Below are 22,480 nucleotides of genomic sequence, written 5' to 3'. Positions count from 1 at the left end.
CTATCTTAGCCAATCAGATTCAATTACGTACGTCATCCGGGATTCCAAGAATTTGAACCGATTTTGTACATGTTTTAAAAATAGAACAACTAACTCTGGGTGGACCGGTATCATGTATTGATCGCAATTCACGTACTTTCAATATCAATTTCTCAGTACAGGGGGTATTGTACATTGCTTATGCCGAGATTTTCAATTAATGGTACTTGGGTGTATGATGTAATGATCGATATTGACCTGTCTTGTCGGACAGCTGTTAATTTGAGCTTGAAACCATGCACAAATTATTTCTAAACATTTTAGTACGGCCACCACAGGAACTTTGTCAGTTTTTAAACGAAAAACGGTAGATGAAGGGGTAATGAGGCTGAAAATTTATCCCAAAAAATGCCAAATACGACCAGGAAAAGCGGAAAAAAACATTTATAGTGTCATGGACAGAAAGATTCCCCATGGGCAAGGTCGACTGTTACTGATGATAAACAAGAGATGATGTTTTGTGAATATTGCCGTTATTTTCCCGATCTCGCTGATAAAAAGTCTGCTTTGTATGTGGGAACAACAAATATACGAATTGAACCACTGGTTTAACATGACAATATCAATGAACATGTTTTCTGTGCCCGAAAATATTTAACAACCCATAGTACAAGGGATATCCAAAAAGATGTCTTGAGATCCTTGTTATAATTAATAAAACAAAAAATTATTTGATTTATTTTATCAAATACCGTGTATAATGCCGCATTCAAAACAAGGGACACCCACTCTAAATTTGAAAGGTATACTCGGGCTAGCAGGTCAGTTTTGATGGGCTAGCAGCTCTTTCAACAGGGCTAGTAAAATCCTGCTACCAATAAGTCCTGGGCTAGTGAGCTGTAACAAATTTTTTTAACCCCTGGTCCGTCGTCCGTCATCGTCGTCGACGTCGTCCATCGTTGTTAGCTTTTTACAAAAATCTTCTCCTCTGAAACCATTGGGGCAAATTTAACCAAAATTGGCCACAATCATCATTAGGGTATCTAGTTTAAAAAATGTGTCCGATGACCCCACCAACCAACCAAGATGGCCGCCATGGCTAAAAATAGAACATAGGGGTAAAATGTAGATTTTGGCTTATATCTCTGAAACCAAAGCATTTAGAGTAAATCTGACATGGGGTAAAACTGATTATCAGGTCAAGATCTATCTGCCCTGAAATTTTCAGACAAATCTGACAACCTGTTGTTGGGTTGCTGCCCCTGAATTGGTAATTTTAAGGAAATTTTGCAGTTATTGGTTATTATCTTGAATATTATTATAGATAGAGATAAACTGTAAACAGCAATAATGTACAGCAAAGTAAGATCTACAAATAAGTCAACATGACCAAAATTTTCAATTGACCCCTTAAGGAGTTATTGCCCTTTATAGTCAATTTTTTACAATTTTCATAAATTTTGTAAATTTTTGTAAATTTTTACAAAATATTTTCCACTGTAACTACTGGGCCAAGTTCATTATAGATAGAGATAATAGTAAGGAGCAAGAATGTTCAGTAAAGTAAGATCTACAAACACATCATCATCACCAAAACACAATTTTGTCATGAATCCATCTGTGTCCTTTGTTTAATATGCACATAGACCAAGGTGAGCGACACAGGCTCTGTAGAGCCTCTAGTTTTCTGGAACTAGGAATTAGAGCAATGTGAAATTTGGTAACAATGCTTCCGTGCTTCATGTATTATTATTATTAAGTTGTGCTTTGGTCAACGCTTTAACATCCCAATAAAATTACGAAAAGAAGCTTTCAGTTCTTAAATGAAAAATATTTCTTCTTAAGTGTTTTTCATTTCAATTTTATTCAGTATTAAATATTGAATACAGCTGGACATAATATTTTGTTTTAATGAAATTTGTTTACAACAGAAACAGTTCAACTTTTATAATTAACATGATTAAATATTTATAAGTGTGAATAGGCTTATTATAAGTGTTTTTGAAAGACCAGCTATTTTGTGAACATGTGTTACTTATTTAATACACACTAGTATTTCCATGATCATGATGATGCATTATATATTCAACACTAATTAGGTCTATGTACATGGATATTGAACATTTTGAATTATTATACATGTACTTCATGTCAAAATGCCAGATTTTGATTGGTTAATACGAGGCTGGTTATTTACTCTATCACATCAAGTCATGGCTTATATTCTAATAGCCTTCACAAAGACGCTTGATCAGTCCTGTGCTTTAATAAATATGGATTGTTGTTATACACAAGATGTCAAAGTTTATTGATTTCATTTTCAATTTAAAAGATGAATAATGATCGAACATTCAGTATAATAGATTAAAGTACACTTATCTGAGAGGGTGATAGAACTTTGCCTTGGTTGACAATGTTTTCTCAGGGTAACAATCTACTCTTTGACCCTCTCAGCTATCACTGGCTATGTGTGTTATTCATGCAATGGCTTGACTCGCTAAAACAAAAACGAGTAACAAAAAGAAAAAAACAACATTTATACATAGAAAAGGGAACAAGTCAAGAATATATTTTATTATAATTCTTTATTTTGTATTTCTTCATCTCATACATATATGCATTCTTTCTATTAAAGTAGGGGCCTCGGTGGCCGAGTAGTCTAAGTAGTTACTACTGTAATCACTAGCCAGTCAACACTGAGGTTGTGAGTTCGAACCCCGCTCCACTCAACTCCAATCTTAATTGACTAGGATTGTCAGTCTTCCTATCGAAGGTCGTGGTTTTCTCCAGGCACTCTGGCTTCCTCCACCAATAAAAACTGGCCACGAAATAGCCCAAAAGCGGTGCTTAAAAGTGGCGTTAAAACACCAAAATTCAAAATCAAATCTATTAAAGTAGGATACAATACATGTTTTATAATTATGACCTGTCAGTGTCAGCACTAATGTTCTATTAAGAAACTAATAATCATATATAATTAACATGATATTATGATTTGTTAACTTCTTAAGTGCTATCTTAACACAAAGTAACAGTGAGATCAATCTACAAGAATAGATATAATAATAATAATGATAATAATAAATTCTTTATTTAAAGAGGACTACTCAATTAGAACTAGTCCAATTTTCATTGAGGCCTTCAAACAAAATACATGTATACAGTTTACATTCACACATATAACATAGATATATATATCAATCATTCATACATGTACATTTAAATGGCAACAATTAATAAAGTTTTCATATTCTAACCATATAAGAAAAATTATTTAACTTGCATAGAATTTTCAAGAAAATTATTGTAACAATGTTTCTTGAATAATTCCACATAATGTATTAAAGACAATTTTTTATTGTGAATGGTAAATCATTCCATACCTTGATTGCAGAATAATAATAAGATTTTTTATAAAAATAGGTATTTGGTCTTGGAACAAATAGATCGTTATTAGAGATAGATCATAAGTTGTACAGTTTAACACCATTATTAATTAGCATTTTATAAGTAATCAGGTGTTAATCCATTTACAATTTTATACATTAGAATTGATTGTTGGTATTTTACTCTTTTTGGAAAAGGATAGCCATGTTAAAGAAAAAAAAAATTGTATGACTCTTGCTACTCTTTTTTGAAGTTTAATGATTCTATCTAAATCTTTTTGTAATAAATTTCCCCAAACTGAACTACAATAGTCTATGTATGGTAGAATATATATATATAAATATTATAAGATATTTGTCTTATGTGTATAGGCAAATAATTTTTAAGTTTATACAAAAGTGATATTTTAAATGAGATAATCTTACATATACAACTAACATGTTCTTCCCAGCTTAAATTTTCATCAATGTCAATTTCAAGTTATTTGAAAGAATGGACATTCTTAATACAGGTTTCGTTTATGGTAATACATAAATATGATAGTTGGGTAAGTTTTTGTTTTGAACTTAATTTCATACACTTTGTTTTTTTGTGCATTGATTTTCATACTGATACATGTATTGTTACACCAAGATTGTACAGCATTTAAATCATTTTGCAATATGCTGTTAATTTTTCAATTTTCTTATCATGAAAATGCAATGTTGAATCATCAGTATATAAATCAATGTTCAATGTATTGTTTAACATGAAGTGGTAAATCATTGATTTAAATTAAAAATAATAGAGGACCTAATATAGAACCTTGAGGCACTCCATATTTTACAAACGTTTTATCAGATTTAATATTTGCATGTTGAACTTCTTGTTGTCTTTCAGACAAATATGATTTTATCCAATTTATCATATATTCACTGATATGATAAAATTTTAGCTTTTCTAAAAGTATGGCATGGTTAATAAGATCAAAAGCCTTACTGAGAACAATGAACAAATTTCCAAAATTATCTATAATATCTGATCCCCTCTGATATCCTCAAGAATATATGCTTCAAAGCAGTTTCAGACTCAGAGTGAAGATAAATTTGTACATGTGCCACATGTTAATTTTCGATATCAGTTAAGAATAAGAACAAAATATATCTGGATTATAAATAAAGGTAACAGTGGTTTGCCGATGGTCAGATCTTATAAAACTATTAAGAAGATAGAAAACAAGGAAACAAACAAAAACTGAGGGAATGCATGAACACCAAAAGTAGCACAACCAGGTGTGTTATCAGGGTAAACCGCTCATCCTAACATGCATTCCCAACCATGCGAATCCACACTAAGTCAAAATGTCAAAATTGGGAATATGACACAATTGGTAAAACAACAGATCAAACGACTTTTCTGGTATCTAAAGATATAAGACCTTGAAATCTAGTGACGTATCATCCCAGTAACCAAAATAATTCATGAAATCAGAAATTTTTATGCAAATTTCAAATCTTTATTCCAGATTCGAGGATTATTTAAAGATTTCACACCAGATTATGGTTGTGGTGACAGCAGTGTGTATGATGGTGGAAGTGCACTCAACAAAATTGTGGCTGTTGCTAGGGGCAACTGTACTTTTGTAGAGAAAACAGACATGGCACAGCAACACCAGGCTAAAGCTGTCATAGTTGTATCAAGTACATATGTATGTACTCATTTAAAGTTTTATTGTTTTGGGGATTTTGTTGTTTATTAGATGGATTCAGATAAGTTTATTAATTAATTTCTTAGCAATTTGATACATCAATTTCTATCTAAATTAAGCTTTAACTTTGTGATAAATTGTATTTTGGATATGCACTGGTATATATAATGTCATGATAAAAGATTGCATGTTTAGAGAAAAAACTAGTCACTGTACACCCTGAACATGCTTAATATAAAATAAGGAGATGTGGTAAATTTTTTTTATTGCCAATACCACAACTATCCACCCAAATTCCAAATGAAGTGGATTTAAGCAACTATAGGTCATGATACTGCCTTCAACAGTGAGCAAACCAATACCTTAAAGTTATCTACATACAACCTACATATTGTAAAAGAACATTTGTCATTCGTTGAACAGTTAAAATCATTGTTCACCTGTTTCCAAGAAATCAACAAAAAATTGGAATATTGGAATCCAACGACCAATAATGAATCAGCAGTACAACATATTTGTGGAATTGTGGATTAGTGTTAATGATCAATGATAATTTTGCTCTATGCTACTGTAGGTTTCTCCAGGAATTAACCAGACATCAGATATACATAGATTTACCATTCCAACTGGAACAATGCTAAAGTCAGATTTCATCAAAATACAGGTTAGTTATAAAAGGATATAGAAAGGCAAAAAAGAACATGCTAAAATTTAATAGTACTTCATTAGAATCTATTTGAGAAAACAAATTGTTTGCACTAAAATTTGTATGCTGTATTTCAGAAATTAATGCATGCATTTATTATTGCAAATCCTTGATCTCTGGCAAAAATGTGAAATCTAATTAATGCGATTGCAAAAATTTTAAGAATGGTAATCACTTCTGAAATTATGAATGCATGTATTTATTATTCAAACCTGATACTGTTGCAATTTTTGCAAATAATAAAAACATCTCAATAATCATAGTTGCCAACCTCTGACAATGACAAATCATGAAATGACATGTCAAAAAGCGTGTGAAAACGCGTGACGTAGATGCAGACTTTTTAATATGAACATAATACAAATTTGTTAATATAAAAAAACAATATTCTAGTGTAAAATTTTTTTGTATTCAACAGTGGCCTGTTTTGCAGCTTTCAAAACAACACAACTGCCAGTTTGGTTAAATTTACATGATAACAATGCACACAAAAAAAAAAAAAAAATGTTGAGTTCTGATCTGAATTCAGTGTAAATCATCTTTATGATTGAAAATGCTCTCTCATAGTCAGAATTGCTATTTGGCAGAACTAAAATAGCTTTAACAAGCTTTGAAAGAATGTCATGACGTTTTTTGTCATTAAAAATGTCATCTATGTCTGCTATTGCTCCACAGAATGTTGCTATTTCCTAGTCAAAGCTTGGTAGTTCATCAGGGGAAGACAGCTGATACTGATCCAACAGTTCTGTGATATTCCCATCCCCTATGGCCTGTGGAAATATGTACACTAGATTTGAAACTGAAAAAGAAAAATAATTTTATAATTTGAATACCATTGAATGCTTTATCAAATACTGAAATAGCTAATTCTCCTCTCACATATGTTGTTATGATTGCAAATGATTGATAATGTTTAAGATGCCTAATACTTTGTAATTAATATGCCCTTTATGGCCCTTTGATTAGGAAAATAAACATATTTGATATGACTTATTATGTCATTACTAGTAAACCTGTAGTAAGTTCATGCAACACATGTATCATTTCGCTTAGCACTAGGCTCTTTAGACAACGGTACAGGTCCAGAAAGCGACCTCTTTCTGCTGGACATTTCCCCAAAGTGAATTTGAAAGAAAGAAAGTCACAAAACCTTAAAAACTACTCACAAACTTACCTGAAGGGCGTTTGTTGTTCGTCCATATTGAAAAATAAACAATCCCGAACCAACGAATGCTTTGAAATTTTTGGTATTTATTGTCTAATTATGAAAAAAACTGAGAATTGTGATATCACTTTACGACCGAAAAACTCAAAATAACGAAAAAGCGTGTAATGGCCTGTACACGCCATGTGACAAAATTTTCGTGTGTAAACCGTTGAAAAATTGGTATTACGCGCGAATATCATGTGAGTTGGCAACCATGCAATAATTTCTGAATTTACAGTATATGGGTCTCCGTAATGTGTCTTTTAGGGTGAGATGCACATTATAGACTTCCATAGTCTCTTTTCTTTCATGTGATAAAACCCAGCATTTTTAAAGTCTTTTTATCAATCAGATGTGAAAGAGTTACGTATATCTACTCTTTCCTGTGACAAAGTTGTCAGCATTAGTTCCTTTATGAATAAGATATGAAAGAGTAATGAACTAAATCTTAAATGTTCAGGTGAGTTGTTTTATTATAAAATATGCAACTTTCATTTATTCTATATGTCAAAACTGTAAATGTTGAAATACTGACCTTTTTACTGATTTGTAAATGATTAGTCCTTGGTTTTTCTTTTTAAGAAACTAGGAAAGTCCGTGGAATTGATGATTTATGCTCCAGAAGTCTCAGACAAATTTGATCCCTGTATGGTGGTTATATTTCTGCTGGCTGTTGTATGTGTTGCTGTTGGAGGATTCTGGTCGGGGCTAACATTTATTGATAGGTAAAATAAAAAAATGAGACATAGGGCTATACCATTAAAACAAAAGAGGGAGAGATAGAAAAGGACTTCTAAAATCTCCAAATGACTGACATACTATCTTTAAATGATAGACATACAAATAAAATGACCAATTTGAACAACCCACGTCCATAGTTAAAACTTCTCGTTTTATCTGGCAATATTCATTTTAATGGAATAGTCCTTACTGCCAAACATGTATATGTACATCATGCAGTATAAAGGGACAGCCATTTGATATATGGGGGGGGGGGGGGGGGAGTTTTAAAAGACTTCAATATATAAACTGGGGAGTTTTTTTGAAATCCCAGCCGCATGTCTGTACCAGAAATCCCATGTTGAAACTCCAGTGAACCTACACTACACATGCATTGTAAATTTTTAAAGCCTTTCAACATTGCTATACATTATTTCCAGGAATTGCTTAAAAAAACTTTACAAAAAGCAACAACATAAACAACAACAAACATCCCCCCATGAAAGAAAAAAAAGTTCTTTCTCAATCAATAAACATAAAATAAGTTATAGATAATGCATATTTTAAGGTTTTTCTTGTTGTATAACCCACACCGAGGTGTGTAATACTACAATAAAAACCTTAAAATATACATTATCTGACTTATATACTGTCAAAAAATATTATTTTCTGCAAAGGTTTGCAGGATTTGCATCATATTTTACTTATCAAACTAAAGTGGGATATTCTTTTCTGATGCGTTCACTTTTTACTACGCCATATGGCTCATTTATAATGTGAAATAAAACTCATTAATTATTAATAGTTATTACATTGGTAGCAATGAATTATATTGATTTCCCAGTCAAATAAAAACCGATAATTTCACATGTGAAATAAACGTGGTTATTTCACTCTCTGACGTCATACAACAATAGGCGTTGTCAGGACGTCGATAACGTCGGATCAAAACAAATTATGAATGCGTAGAAAAAAGATATAGTTCCTTACATTTTCTACATTAATTTCATTAAAAAAAGCCATTTGCCAATGTAATAAAAAGAATAACTAATCAAAGAATTCAAATATCGAAAAATATTCAACTCGTGACCGAACAACATTGATAATTAACTCATGCGCTACGCGCATTCGTGAATTAATGTGTTGTTCGGTCACTTGTTGATTATTTTTCTCTATTTGAATTCTTCGATTAGTTATTCTATAAATATAAACTTTTAGAAATCATTATCCAGTTACAATAAAAACATAACTGTAACTCCTTGATGCAAGACTCAAATGAATTGTTACGGTGTATGAAAAATACAAGTCACTTTGTAAGTAATTTGTTGTATCAACTTAATTTATGAAAGGGGGATGCTGTTTTTTTCCTTTTTTTTCATGACATTTTTATCGCCGAAAAGCAGATTATTTTTTCAACAATTTTTAACTAACTATTCAGAATAATTGTTTTCTCTCTTTTGTCTAGCAACACAATTCTTTTTTAAACTGAGAATCTGGATTAAATATTATACTCCCCCTCCCCACCCCATTATAAAGTACGTGGCTGTTATTCTATAGAAAATAAGAATATTTGGTCATTTGATAGAATAAAAGGTATATATAGATGAAAAAAGTTAAGAACTGTCACGAAGAGAGCACGAAAAGAATATCCATAGGTCAAAGTATGATTTCCAACACATGAATCAATAAGATTTTCAAAACCCTACACACGAATGTGTTAAATCTGGCTTGTTTTAAAAGTGTTATGAAAAGTTTTGCATTATTAAATTCATCTCACATAATTTCCATTTATTGTATCGATAAATTAACAAAACTTCACATTATTTGTTTTGAAAGTTAAAATGTGTGTCAACAATGATTTTTGATATTTCAGTCTAACAAAAAGGGGGAAAGGATTGTTTCTGTCGAAAACCTATCATAGATGGAAAATTAACATAACTCCATATAGGTATATGATTTACATTATACAATATAGATACATACCAAAGATGGACAACTCTAATGAAAATAGAAGAAAATAGAAGATAATTTTTGTAGGTGAACTTAAGCAGACTTTTTTAGTAAAAATTTTTTACTTGATTGCTATGTATATAAAGTTACTAAATAATGCATTTATAATTGATAAATAGGCAGAAAAAACAAGAAGAAAAAGAAAAGAAGAAAAAAGAGAAGAAATATGTTCAATCATCTGATCAGGGCAAAGATGAAAGCGAGGATGAAAAAGACAATGAAGAACATCTAGACATTACAGTACCAGCTGTTATTGTCTTCTTTGTTTTAGTCTGTGCATTCTTAGTGCTGCTTTACTTTTTCTATGATTATCTGGGTAAGGACAATAGGATTTGAGAAGTCTATATAACAGCCTAATTTACTTATGGGTCCAAAACCATATAGAACTATAATACTTAACTTTCCTTAACCCAAAAACCTATCCCTAACCCATACCTAACCATAGCACTATTCTTAACCCAAAAACTTAACCCTAACCAATACTTAACCATAGCACTATCCTTAACCCAAAAACCTAACCCTAACCCATACCTAACCATAGCACTATCCTCAACCCAAAAACCTAACCCTAACCCATACCTAACCATAGCACTATCCTCAACCCAAAAACCTAACCTTAACCCATACCTAACCATAGCACTATCCTTAACCCAAAAACCTAACCCTAACCCATACCTAACCATAGCACTATCCTCAACCCAAAAACCTAACCCTAACCCATACCTAACCATAGCACTATCCTCAACCCAAAAACCTAACCTTAACCCATACCTAACCATAGCACTATCCTTAACCCAAAAACCTAACCCTAACTCATACCTAACCATAACACTATCCCTAAACCCTAAAACCTAACCCTAACCCTTTCCTTACAGTATACCATACAAATGTTTGAAAATCATTGAACCCTTACCTTAAAATATAGGGACCCCTTAAGTTACTATGAAAATATAAGTGAAATTCTGAATTTGCCTTTATGGGTGGAAACCCCATTTTGAAAGGACCTTCCTTAAGTACAAATGTATGATTCATGGAACAGCCCTAAGGTCCATTAGACTGGCAACAAAAGCTTACAAGGATAACAGGAATTACTAAAATAATGGACAGCTCACACCTACCACCAACACCATGCTTTTCTGAACTCAAAAACAAACAAAGGCAAAATAGCACATTGGATGTAAGCAACTGTCTCCCTCCTTAAGCATATAGACTTGAAAAATAAATGTAAAAAAAGACTTAATACACATTAAAAGGGATTTGATTGTGGGATAACTGTAAAATGAGTGAAGATTGACATGCAACAACTGTGAATACAGAAATTGTTGTGGGCTTTTATTAATGCAAATAGAACAACTGAGTAAGTATTGCAATAATAAGAACTTGCATTCCGATATTTGATACACATATCTGGATGCAGCTTTTCCTGAAATGGCAATAATAAATCTCACATTTATGTTTACTCTTCAGAAATCGCAATGATAAATCTCACATTTATGTTTACTCTTCAGAAATGGCAATGATAAATCTCACATTTTTGTTTACTCTTCAGAAATCGCAATGATAAATCTCACATTTATGTTTACTCTTCAGAAATCGCAATGATAAATCTCACATTTATGTTTACTCTTCGGAAATGGCAATGATAAATCTCACATTTATGTTTACTCTTCGAAAATGGCAATGATAAATCTCACATTTATGTTTACTCTTCAGAAATGGCAATAATAAATCTCACATATATGTTTACTCTTCAGAAATCGCAATGATAAATCTCACATTTATGTTTACTCTTCAGAAATCGCAATAATAAATCTCACATTTATGTTTACTCTTCAGAAATCGCAATGATAAATGTATGCAATAATTTTTGAATTCACAGTATATCTAGAGTTTTGTTTATGCCCTGCCTGTGACAGTTAGGGGCATTTTGTTTTCCAGTTTGTTCATCTGTCCATTAGTCGGTCTATTCATCTATTTGTTCATCCAACCTCTATCAAGTGAAGGTTTTTGTTTAAAGCTTTTGTTGACCACGAATGTGGTCAAATTGATTTTAAACTTAGAACCCATGTTCATTATAATGTGAAGTCTTCAAAATATATTCCAAATAAGGGTTTTGACAAGATATTGTTGTTCACTAAAAATAGATTGTAATAGTGTGAGTCAGTGGGTTATGGTATCTTATGGACTTTACCCTTTTCTGTCTTTCTGTCAATCTCGAAAGTGGTTTCTGTTCTCTAACTTTACTTTGCCTCATCCAAATGTTATGAAATTATACACAATGCTTGTTACCACAAAACACAGATCAAGTTCGAATTTGGGAGGCTTCACTTTTATCTTTCATTGACTCTTGCATATTTACAAATGGGGGCATCTGTGTTCCATGGACACTTTCTTCTTTTATTTCTGTTTATTAAAAGTGTTACTTAAGGTGGACAATTGGCGTTTCTCTATAAAATATAAAAATATATTTTATTTTTCAGTATTTGTTATCATCAGTTTATTCTGTATAGCTGGAAGTATGGGTCTATATTATTGTATACAGCCAGTCTGGAAATATATCCCTATAAGAACAAGGTAAGTCTACAAAAATCTTTTTAGCTAAAAGTTTCTTTTTGTTACAATATGAATAAAAGGAGATTTGAGGTATACATCAATGATTTAACAACCCAAGGACATAATTTCAAATGAAAAAAACATCTCTCCAGGTCAACAACATGTATGATTAAAAGGAGATGTGAGGTTGATGTCAACAAGACAGTAACCCAACAACACAAAAAGCAATTGGGAACAATCTTTGTTGTCTAACCCTAACCCTAACCCTAACCCTAATTAGTAAACTAATTATCTAATTTCAAAGAAAGTATACTGATTGAATACAGTCGATTCTGGTTACTTGCATATATATTATATCCGAAATGCCAAATAACGGAGTCAAAAAACATCGATAGAACAGATGAGTAAAGGAAATCCCTGAAGAAAGATGAAAGTCTATAATCACAACATATTAAATGTTGATTTATTCTAATAAAAGTTATATGTCTAGTGTCATACATGTTATTTTATTTTGTATAGTTTCAATAAAGATTATAAACACATTTTTTAGTTTATTTGCGTACCGATGTTTCCTTTGCCTGGGATACGAGAATAATAATATGAGGGCCTCAAGGGAGAATAGTGTTTGTACTAATTGAGCATACCCTCTTGAAATAAAGATTATTATTATTATTATTAATAAAACAAATTGTTTTAAAAATAGATTTGTTTCTATGACCCGTATGTACAATGTACATTGTTACGCTTTGATTAAAATAAACTGTTTAACAATACTACACAGTTTATAATCATTTTAACAATAGATGTGTAATGAACTGCCTTTGATATGCAGTATTTACAGCTTGCACAGTTATGTTACACTGTTTATTTAACCTCGTTAGTTTCGTATATGCAAAGCAGTAATGGGGCCCTGTACGGGTAATTTGATGGACATGAGTGTTTAAAGTGAGAAAATATAATAATTAGAAGTAAATGCTCTTTTCATAAAATATTAAAAATAAATGATTGGTGTATAACATTCTTTAACCTTATACATGTATATAAATACCCTGTAATATTTAACATAAATGCAGATCACCCCAAGCCAAATTTCGAGAGTTCACATTGGATAATGATCGATAATTAGCAGGCGTTATTGTTTTTAAAATTCACCCCAAATGTAATCTTTCGACAATGTTTGAAATCCAATCAATTATTAACACCTTTTGAGATAGAATGGTCAGTGTTTTTACAACAATTACCTGTTTGACATTTTTATGACCTCAAGGCTTAAAATAGAACATGGGAAACTTTACCTGTGTAGACTTCGAGGTTTATTTTTAAATCAAATTCCATCATATAAACACGAAAGAAACTGTTTTAAAACTTTATTTAAATAACACAAAAGTAAATATGAAATAATAACGAAAATAATGATGCATTCAAGAAAAATATACTCACCAAATTGCCGTTTCCGGTCAAAAATCTCGTCAGTTTTAACTAAGCATATCTAGATGGTGATTATTTTCTATGCAATAAACCGAAAGGCCACTTGTAAGCTATGCATATAACCGGACAATTTAACATTAAATGAATGGGAAATGGTTTTGTGCAGGAGAAAACTATGCAATTAACTGAATTATGCTATTAAGCGGTATGCAATTAAGTGGTGTTGACTGTACTTGCATAGTTTAAAATAAATATTATTGTTATGGAATGCATTTGTTAATTACAGATTTTGATTGGACAGTATAATATGTTTGGAGGGGGTAAAATCCATAATTTATCTGATGTTATGTTCTGTACAATCTGTTTATCTGAGAATACATTTAACAAATGCAATTTAGCAATTGCATTTTCTAGAATAGAAATAACCATAATGTATTTTAAAACTTGCATACATAAATCTTAGATTTTACAGTCACAAATTTAAGTTTTTTTTAAATGCATATCCAAAATAAAACACAATTTGATACAATAATATCAAGATTTTTTTAAGGGCAGTTCTATATTTAAATGCATGGGTGGGGGTTATAGGAGGCACTCAAATGTATAAATTTTGGGTGGTTGTATTCTGGCTAGATATTTGTAAGAATTTTAAGTAAAATGAAAATTTTATATTATGGGTGGTTAGGGTTTTAAAAAAAGTGCCTACCATCCCCTCGATTCCACGTGTTAAAATCTTGAACAGCCTCAAGTAAAGAGATACAATTTATGTTTCTTATTTATATATTGTAGTATACCAAAGTTACCATGCTGTAAGAGTCAGCCAGAAGTCAAGAATTTGATATTATATGCCTTATGTGCAACCTTTGCCATTGTTTGGGCTATAGAAAGACATGAAAGGTAGAAAGACATAAAAATAACTGTATAAAAATGAGGAGATGTGGTATGATTGCCAATGAGACAACTATCCACCATAATTCAAATGATGTAGATGTAAGCAATTATAGGTCACTGTATGGTCTTCAACAATGAGGAAAAACTCATACCATATGGTCAGCTATAAAAGGCCCAGACATGAAAATTGTTAAACAATTTAAACAAGAAAACTAACAGCCTAACAATACAATAACAAAAAAACATACAAGACACACATGAACCAACGACAACCACAGAATTACAGGCTCAGGACTTGGGACAAGCTCATAAAGAATGTGGTGGGGTTAAACATGTTTGTGGGCATTCAACTTCCCTAACCTGGGACAGTGGTGTAACAGTACGACATAAGAACAAACTATAAAAATCAGTTGAAAAGGGCATAATTCATCAGATAGAACTAAGCAGAAATACATTTAATGAGATCTCAGCTTCCATAGCATGGGACAGTGGTGTAATAGCACAATATAAAAACAAAGTGTAAAAATCAATTGAAAATAGCTTTATTATACCCCCACGCAACGAGTTGCGGAGGGTATAATGTTTTTGACCCGTCCGTCCGTCTGTCCGTCCGTCCGTCAGTCCGTCCGTCAGTCCGTCAGTCTGTCAGTCCTGTTTCTTGTCATCACAACTCCTCTCAAACCACACAACAGAATTTCACGAAACCTTTTTAGATAATAAGGACATACTATGTAGTTGTGCATATCGACAGGAAATTACATTTCAATTCTTTTTCTAGGAGTTACACCCCTTTGAACTTATTTACTTTAATGTACTACTGCAACAGTTTGTCATCGCAACTCCTCTCAAACCACACAACAGAATTTCATGAAACCTTTTCAGATAATAAGGACATACTAAGTAGATGTGCATATCGACAGGAAATTACAATTCAATTTTTTTCCAGGAGTTACGCCCCTTTGAACTTATTTGCCCAATATACTACTGCAACCTTTTGTCATGGCAACTCCTCTCAAACCACACAACAGAATTTCATGAAACTGTGTAGATAATAAGGACATACTATGTAGATGTGCATATTGACAGGAAATTATGATTCAATTTTTTTTTCTGATAAAATTTTTTTTTCTTACACTTATTTTATTTCTCCAATGACAATGTGGGGACGTGGGTTATGTGAGCGCTCACTAAGGTTCTTTCATTCAATATATTGGTAGAAAGCCAATTATATAAAAAGTTCATATTAAAAAGATATATTAGGTCAGGAGGTCAGGATGTATGAATTGTTTTAATTTCATTCATTTCCTAAGTATCCATATGCAGTTTTTGTGAAAACGAAATCTTTCACCAAACTATTATTTTAAAGTTCTTTCTGAACAATGCTTTACAAAATTTCTGATATAATGGAAAATATTTTACCTTGATTTTTTCTGTGATAAGTGAAACCACAAAATCATAAATCACAAAACATTTTTTTCAACATATAAAAAATAAAGTTACTTTCATAGTATTTGAATGGACGATACAAACAAACTTTACTGATGTATTGTATATGAATTTAATATACTGAAGTTTATTTCAGCTATGCTTGGGTATTACAAGACATATTAGGTTTGGCTTTCTGTATCAACATGCTAAAAACCATTCAAGTTCCTAATTTAAAGGTGAGTCTATCAAATAAAATTGAGAATGGAAGTTTGTATCCATTATACTTCCATCTGTTAAAATTTGTGAAGTTGTACTTTATATTGAGTTTTGTATCAAACACTCAGTATTGAACTAGCTTATACCACGTTCATTTATGGGGAAAAAAATAAACTATTTCATTAAGCAATTCATGACTATACATATTAATTTGATACTGTGGTGTAAATGAAACTACAAATATAAACTGTTTTCTTTTTTTGACAAACTTGCGTAATCTGTACATGTATAAACTGGAATTTACATTTTTTTCAAGATTAATAAAAAGAGATAAAGGTAAAAATCAATGAGACAGCAGCCTAACAATACAAAAAAGTGATTAAGTCTTCAATACCGTTAGTATTAAGAACCTACTTCCATTGGTCTATACAAAAACAAATGCCAACAATTACAACTTGTTAGTTTTAAATGTGTTTTATGAATTTATTTCAATCGTTCATCATCAATTTCTTCGTCTGTTGAAACCTTAAAGATTTTTCCTCAACACTGTGTTGTTTTTATAAAGGGACATAACACTACTACTTGCCGTGTATTGAAATAAGCCCCGCCTTCTAACCAATATGGAATATACACGGTTTCCACGCAGTTGCTTTTAACCAGTTATATTCCTAGAAATGTATAGGAGGTAAGATAAATATATATATACTATAACAATAAAGGAAAAGCAGTTATGGCTGACCTCAACCATCATTAACTACACAATTACAGATATCACATTCTGATATCTGACACATATATTTGTATGCTGCTTTTCCTGAAAGAGCAATAAAAAATTTCGAATTAAGGTTGGTCATCTCTTAATCACAATAACAAATTCTCCCAATAATTTATGAATTTACAGTATATATCGGATCTGTTCAAATTTTTTGGTGCTATATAATATAATGAATTAGAATTAAAGGTATATTTTATTATATTACAGATCTGCTCAATATTACTGATACTTTTGTTCCTGTATGATATTTTCTTTGTATTTATCACACCTTATTTTACAAAGGTAAGATATAGACAATTAAGTCAGCTTAAACACTTGTCCAGAACATTACTCTTTTGATAGTCATCATTGGATTGTTTTAAATTTATTTGGAATGCAAAGAATAAGCTATTGATATTTGTTTGCCAAACATGGGTTGTCAGTGGAAATTTGCAAGGGAATTATCATGATCAGAAACTCTCTAACAAATATTATCACTTCAAAATGTCTGTTGATAATTGGTTGTTTGTTTTGAAAGAGAGAACCTAAAAATGTGATATACACATGATTTAGACCATATGCATATTTGGAACTCATATTCAAGAAACAGGCACAAAAATAATATTAATAGCTGTTTTTTCCTTAATGTTAAATTTTACAACATCTCTAACTTGGTATACAAGCCATGTCACAGACTTCAATCTCAATATCTGAAAGTTCACAATCACACCTTATAAGCTGCTCCATGACATTTACATAACAAGAAGAGATAGACTTTTCCATTTATATGGAACCTTTAATCAAATTGATTTTTGTGTTAATTAGGATGAAGAAATTCTTGATGTGACTAGAAGAGTAAGGCTTTCTATATCTGCATGTGGGAATTACTTTAAAAAGGGTTTATTTGAAGTTCACTAGTTTTCATTGTGGAATAGAAAAAACTGCAAACCTCTGAAAAGATGTTAGATTACTTTTTTGCTCACCTGGCCCACAGGGCCAAGTGAGCTTTTCTCATCACTTGTCGTCAGTCGTCCGTCGTCCCTTAACTTTTACAAAAATCTTCTCCTCTGAAACTACTGGGCCAAAGTTAACCAAACTTGGCCACAATCATCATTGTGGTATCTAGTTTAGAAAAATGTGTCCGACGACCCGGCCCGCCAACCAAGATGGCCGCCATGGCTAAAAATAGAACATAGGGGTAAAATGTCGATTTTGGCTTATATCTCTGAAACTAAAGCATTTAGAGCAAATCTGACATGGGTAAAATTGTTCATCAGGTCAAGATCTATCTGCCCTGAAATTTTCAGACAAATCAGACAACCCGTTGTTGGGTTGCTGCCCCTGAGTTGGTAATTTTAAGAAAATTTTGCAGTTTTTGGTGATTATCTTCAATATTATTATCGATATAGATAAACTGTAAACAGCAATAATGTACAGCAAAGTAAGATCTACAAATATGTCGACATGACCAAAATGGTCAATTGACCCCTTAAGGAGTTATTGCCCATATAGTCAATTTTTAACAATTTTTCGTAAATTTTTGTAATCTTTTACAAAAATCTTCTCCTCTGAAACTACTGGGCCAAATAGAATCAAACTTAGCCACAATCATCATTAGGGTATTCAGTTTAAAAAATATGTCCGATGACCCCGCCTGCCAACTAAAGATGGCCTACATGGCAAAAAATAGAACATATGGGGTAAAATGCAAGTTTTGTCTATTATTCTGATAACCGTAATAAAAAGAGGAAATCTGAAGAGGGTAAAATTGTTCAGAATGTTGAGCTCTTCCAATTATCCATATACGTCAAAACTGTAAGACAATTTCCTGTAGGAGTTATTGCCCTTAAATGACAAATTTTACCACTTTTTTCAATTTTTGCCTATTATCATATCTATAAAACTATAAAAGATAGAGAGAAACTTTAAATTGCAAAAATGATCTGAAGGACAAGTTCTACAAATAAGTCTTATGGTGGAAATCATCAGTTCACTCCTTATTAGAGTTATTTCCCTTTGATGCCGATTTGTACAATTTTTTTTGCGTTTTTGTCTTATATCTTAAAACTTATAATAGATAGAAAGAAGTTTAAATATACAAAAATGATCAGCAAGACAAGATCTACAATTAAGACAAATGGCAGAAATTGTCCAACAACTCCTTATTGGAGTTATTGCCCTTTTATTATGATTTTTACCCTTTTTTTGGCATTTTTCCTTGTATGATATTAATTATAATAGATAGATAGAAACTTCAATAATCAAAAATGATAAGCAAGACGAGACCTACTAACAAGTCAAATTTTGCTGATATAATAAGTAGACTGTTACTCTTTATAGGAGTTTTTTTACCCTCTTTTGTGTTTAGAGCAAAAGCTAAATAAGATCATGAAGATAGAGAGAAACTAAACAGACTTCAATGATCAGCAATATAAGATACAAAAAAAAAAAACAAAGATTTTTGTCATTAATTCTATTCTCGTTTACAATGTTGGAGAGTGTCCCCTGTTGAATATGCATATAGACCAAGGTGAGCGACACAGGCTCTTGAGAGCCTCTAGTTAATATGAGTCAGTTTCAGAATCATAGGCGGATCCAGGGGTGGGGTGGCCTGGGGGGCCCGGGCCCCCCCTTTCTTGGGAAAAATTTGGTTGATTATATAGGGAATCACTGAAGCATGACTAGAGCGGGCCCCCCTTAGGTCAGTCAGCGGTAATTGATAATTGATTGCTGAAATAATTTATTATTTAATGTCTAATGGCAAGTATTTCATGCATGTTTGTACCTGATTTATAGGTCCAAATATGCATATGTCTGAAATAAATTTTAAAAAATAAAACCCAACTAAATTTATACCGAAAAGAATGTACAGAATTTGCTAGTTAAGCGAAGTTGCCAACCTTTTATCAGGGATGGCTACCAAAGTAAATTATGGTAAAATTGGCCCAAACCTTATGTTTCAACACAAACCATGCAATAATTGGGGGTCATAACTGCGTCATTAATAATGTGAGATGTCGAAAAGAAGTTTTTTTTTATATAAATAGTAATATCACAACTAATTCTATGCAAAATTTGTAGTCTTTTGGCCTGATTTAAAAAAAAACATAAAAATGTTAGTGCAAATTTTAGCTAATCTTGAACCTACTCCTTTGTTCCAAGTCTTGATGAACCCATCAGCATGATCAGATATTGTCCGTTTTAAGAAATTTATCAATATTTTTGTTAATACACAATAGGAAGCATTAAGTTGTTGGATCATACAATATTAATTTAAGACATTTGGTAACTTTATTCTCATTTTTTATTGACCTTCCAGACATTTAAAGGATTTGCTGTTGTTAACAATGATTTTTCTTTACAAACATAAAGGAAGATCATCATTTTTGTTTAGTAAGATTGAGTTCTCTAACCAGCAAAAAATGAACCCATTTAGAAACAAGCATAGGAGAATTAGTTCTAAATATAGCAAAAACCTTCAAGAATGAAAGTTAGTGAACATTAAAATAAACACCTTCAAAATGGTATTTTTATTATTTAGTAATGTCATATGATATTGAATTTTGATTTATTTCTGTGGAATTTTTTAGTTTTCATGGCAATATTTTTAATTATAATTATTTGGCTTTTTTTAGCATGTATATTAAACTGTGATTCAAAACTGTCTGTAGTCAAGTGCTATATTTTAAAGCAAGGCATTGTTGGCTTAAAGTATATCAAATGAACTATCTGCTTGACTTTAAATATAGTGTGCATATGGCTAGTTTTATGAAAAAACATGTTCATCCGCAGTGGATTCTGACTGTTTTTTGTGTTTTTGTGTTTTTTTTTATTAGCTCACCGTGGCCCGAAGGGTCCCATGTGAGCTTATGCCATCACTTGGCGTCCCTCTTCGTCTGTCGTCTGTCGTCGTCGTCGTCGTTTCTATCGTCGTCTGTCGTCGTAAACTATTTAAAAAATCTTCTCCTCTGAAACTACTGGGCCAAATACCTTCAAACTTTAACTAAATGTTCCTTAGGGTATCTAGTTTATAAATTGTATCCGAAGTTTTGATCCATCGACAAACATGGCTGCCATGGCTAAAAATAGAACATAAGGGTCAAATGCAGTTTTTGGCTTATATCTCAAAAACTAAATCTTTTAGAGCAAATGTGACATAGGGTAAAATTGTTTAATTGGTCAAGATCTATCGGCCCTGAAATTTTCAGACGAATCGAACAACCCATTGTTGTGTTGCTGCCACCGAATTGGTAGTTTTAACAAAATTTTGCAGTTTTTTGTTATTATTTTGAATATTATTATAGATATATATAAACTGTAAGCAGCAATAATGTTCAGCAAAGTAAGATCTACAAAAAAGTTAATATGACCATAATTGTCAATTGACCCCTTAAGGAGTTATTGCCCTTTAAAGACAATTTTACACAATTTATCCATCAAGTTTGCTAACATTTAAAAATCTTCTCCTCTGAAACTACTGGGCCAATTACCTTCAAACTTTAACTAAATGTTCCTTATGGTATTTTGTTTATAAACTGTATCCAAAGTTTGTATCCATCGACAGACATGGCCGCCATGGCTAAAAATAGAATATAAGGGTCAAATGCAGTTTTTAGCTCACCTGGCCCAAAGGGCCAAGTGAGCTTTTCTCATCACTTGGCATCCGTCGTCCGTCGTCCGTAAACTTTTACAAAAATCTTCTCCTCTGAAACTACTGGGCCAAATTTGACCAAACTTGTCCACAATCATCAATAGGGTATCTAGTTTAAAAAATGTGTCCGGTGACCCGGCCAACTAACCAAGGTGGCCGCCATGGCTAAAAATAGAACATAGGGGTAAAATGTAGATTTTGGCTTATATCTCTGAAACCAAAGCATTTAGAGCAAATCTGACAGGGGTAAAATTGTTTATCAGGTCAAGATCTATCTGCCCTGAAATTTTCAGATGAATCTGAAAACTCGTTGTTGGGTTGCTGCCCCTGAATTGGTAATTTTAAGGAAATTTTGCTGTTTTTGGTTATTGTCTTGAATATTATTATAGAAAGAGATAAACTGTAAACAGCAATAATGTTCAGCAAAGTAAGATCTACAAATAAGTCAACATGACCAAAATGGTCAGTTGACCCCTTAAGGAGTTATTGTCCTTTATAGTCAATTTTTAACCATTTTTCGTAAATTTTTGTAATCTTTTACAAAAATCTTCTCCTCTGAAACTACTAAGACAAATTTAACCAAACTTGTCCACAATCATCATTAGGGTATCTAGTTTAAAAAATGTGTCCAATGACCCGCCCGCTAACCAAGATGGCCGACATGGCTAAAAAATAGTTCATAGGGTAAAATGCAGTTTTTGGCTCATATCTCTGAAACCAAAGCATTTAGAGCAAATCTGACAGAATAAAATTGTTCATTAGGTCAAGATCTATCTGCCCTGAAATTTTCAGACCAATCAGGCAACACGTTGTTGGGTTGATGCCCCTGAATTGGTAATTTTAGGAAAATTTTGCAGCTTTTG

General features: G+C 32.0%; 2 protein-coding genes and 1 long non-coding RNA gene across 4 annotated transcripts in view; 2 read left to right on the top strand and 1 right to left on the bottom strand.

Moving 5' to 3' along the window:
* The window catches only part of LOC127700167 (signal peptide peptidase-like 2B), a 231,364-nt gene that overhangs the window by 33,532 nt on the left and 175,352 nt on the right, over positions 1–22,480 (top strand).
* LOC127700156 (signal peptide peptidase-like 2B) overlaps positions 1–22,480 on the top strand; it is a 70,138-nt gene that overhangs the window by 14,413 nt on the left and 33,245 nt on the right. The window contains exons 3-11 of one of the 2 annotated variants that reach the window (XM_052203574.1): positions 4,871–5,053; positions 5,628–5,717; positions 7,549–7,691; positions 9,816–10,012; positions 12,177–12,270; positions 14,467–14,574; positions 16,151–16,232; positions 17,195–17,269; positions 17,792–17,821. In XM_052203574.1, the coding sequence (XP_052059534.1) occupies positions 4,871–5,053; positions 5,628–5,717; positions 7,549–7,691; positions 9,816–10,012; positions 12,177–12,270; positions 14,467–14,574; positions 16,151–16,232; positions 17,195–17,269; positions 17,792–17,821 (1,002 nt within the window). The remainder of the gene's footprint in view (positions 1–4,870; positions 5,054–5,627; positions 5,718–7,548; positions 7,692–9,815; positions 10,013–12,176; positions 12,271–14,466; positions 14,575–16,150; positions 16,233–17,194; positions 17,270–17,791; positions 17,822–22,480) is intronic. The other variant, XM_052203575.1, reaches the window with a different exon arrangement.
* LOC127700157 (uncharacterized) lies at positions 10,023–10,834 on the bottom strand. Its single transcript, XR_007981476.1, has 3 exons — positions 10,468–10,834; positions 10,324–10,419; positions 10,023–10,275 (listed from the first exon to the last, which is right to left on the bottom strand). It is a non-coding gene; the product is annotated as an uncharacterized LOC127700157 (long non-coding RNA).

Source organism: Mytilus californianus, unplaced genomic scaffold (assembly GCF_021869535.1).
Source record: "Mytilus californianus isolate M0D057914Y unplaced genomic scaffold, xbMytCali1.0.p SCAF_49, whole genome shotgun sequence".
Classification (NCBI taxonomy): domain Eukaryota; kingdom Metazoa; phylum Mollusca; class Bivalvia; order Mytilida; family Mytilidae; genus Mytilus; species Mytilus californianus.
This window is presented reverse-complemented; position numbering and strand designations above follow the sequence as displayed.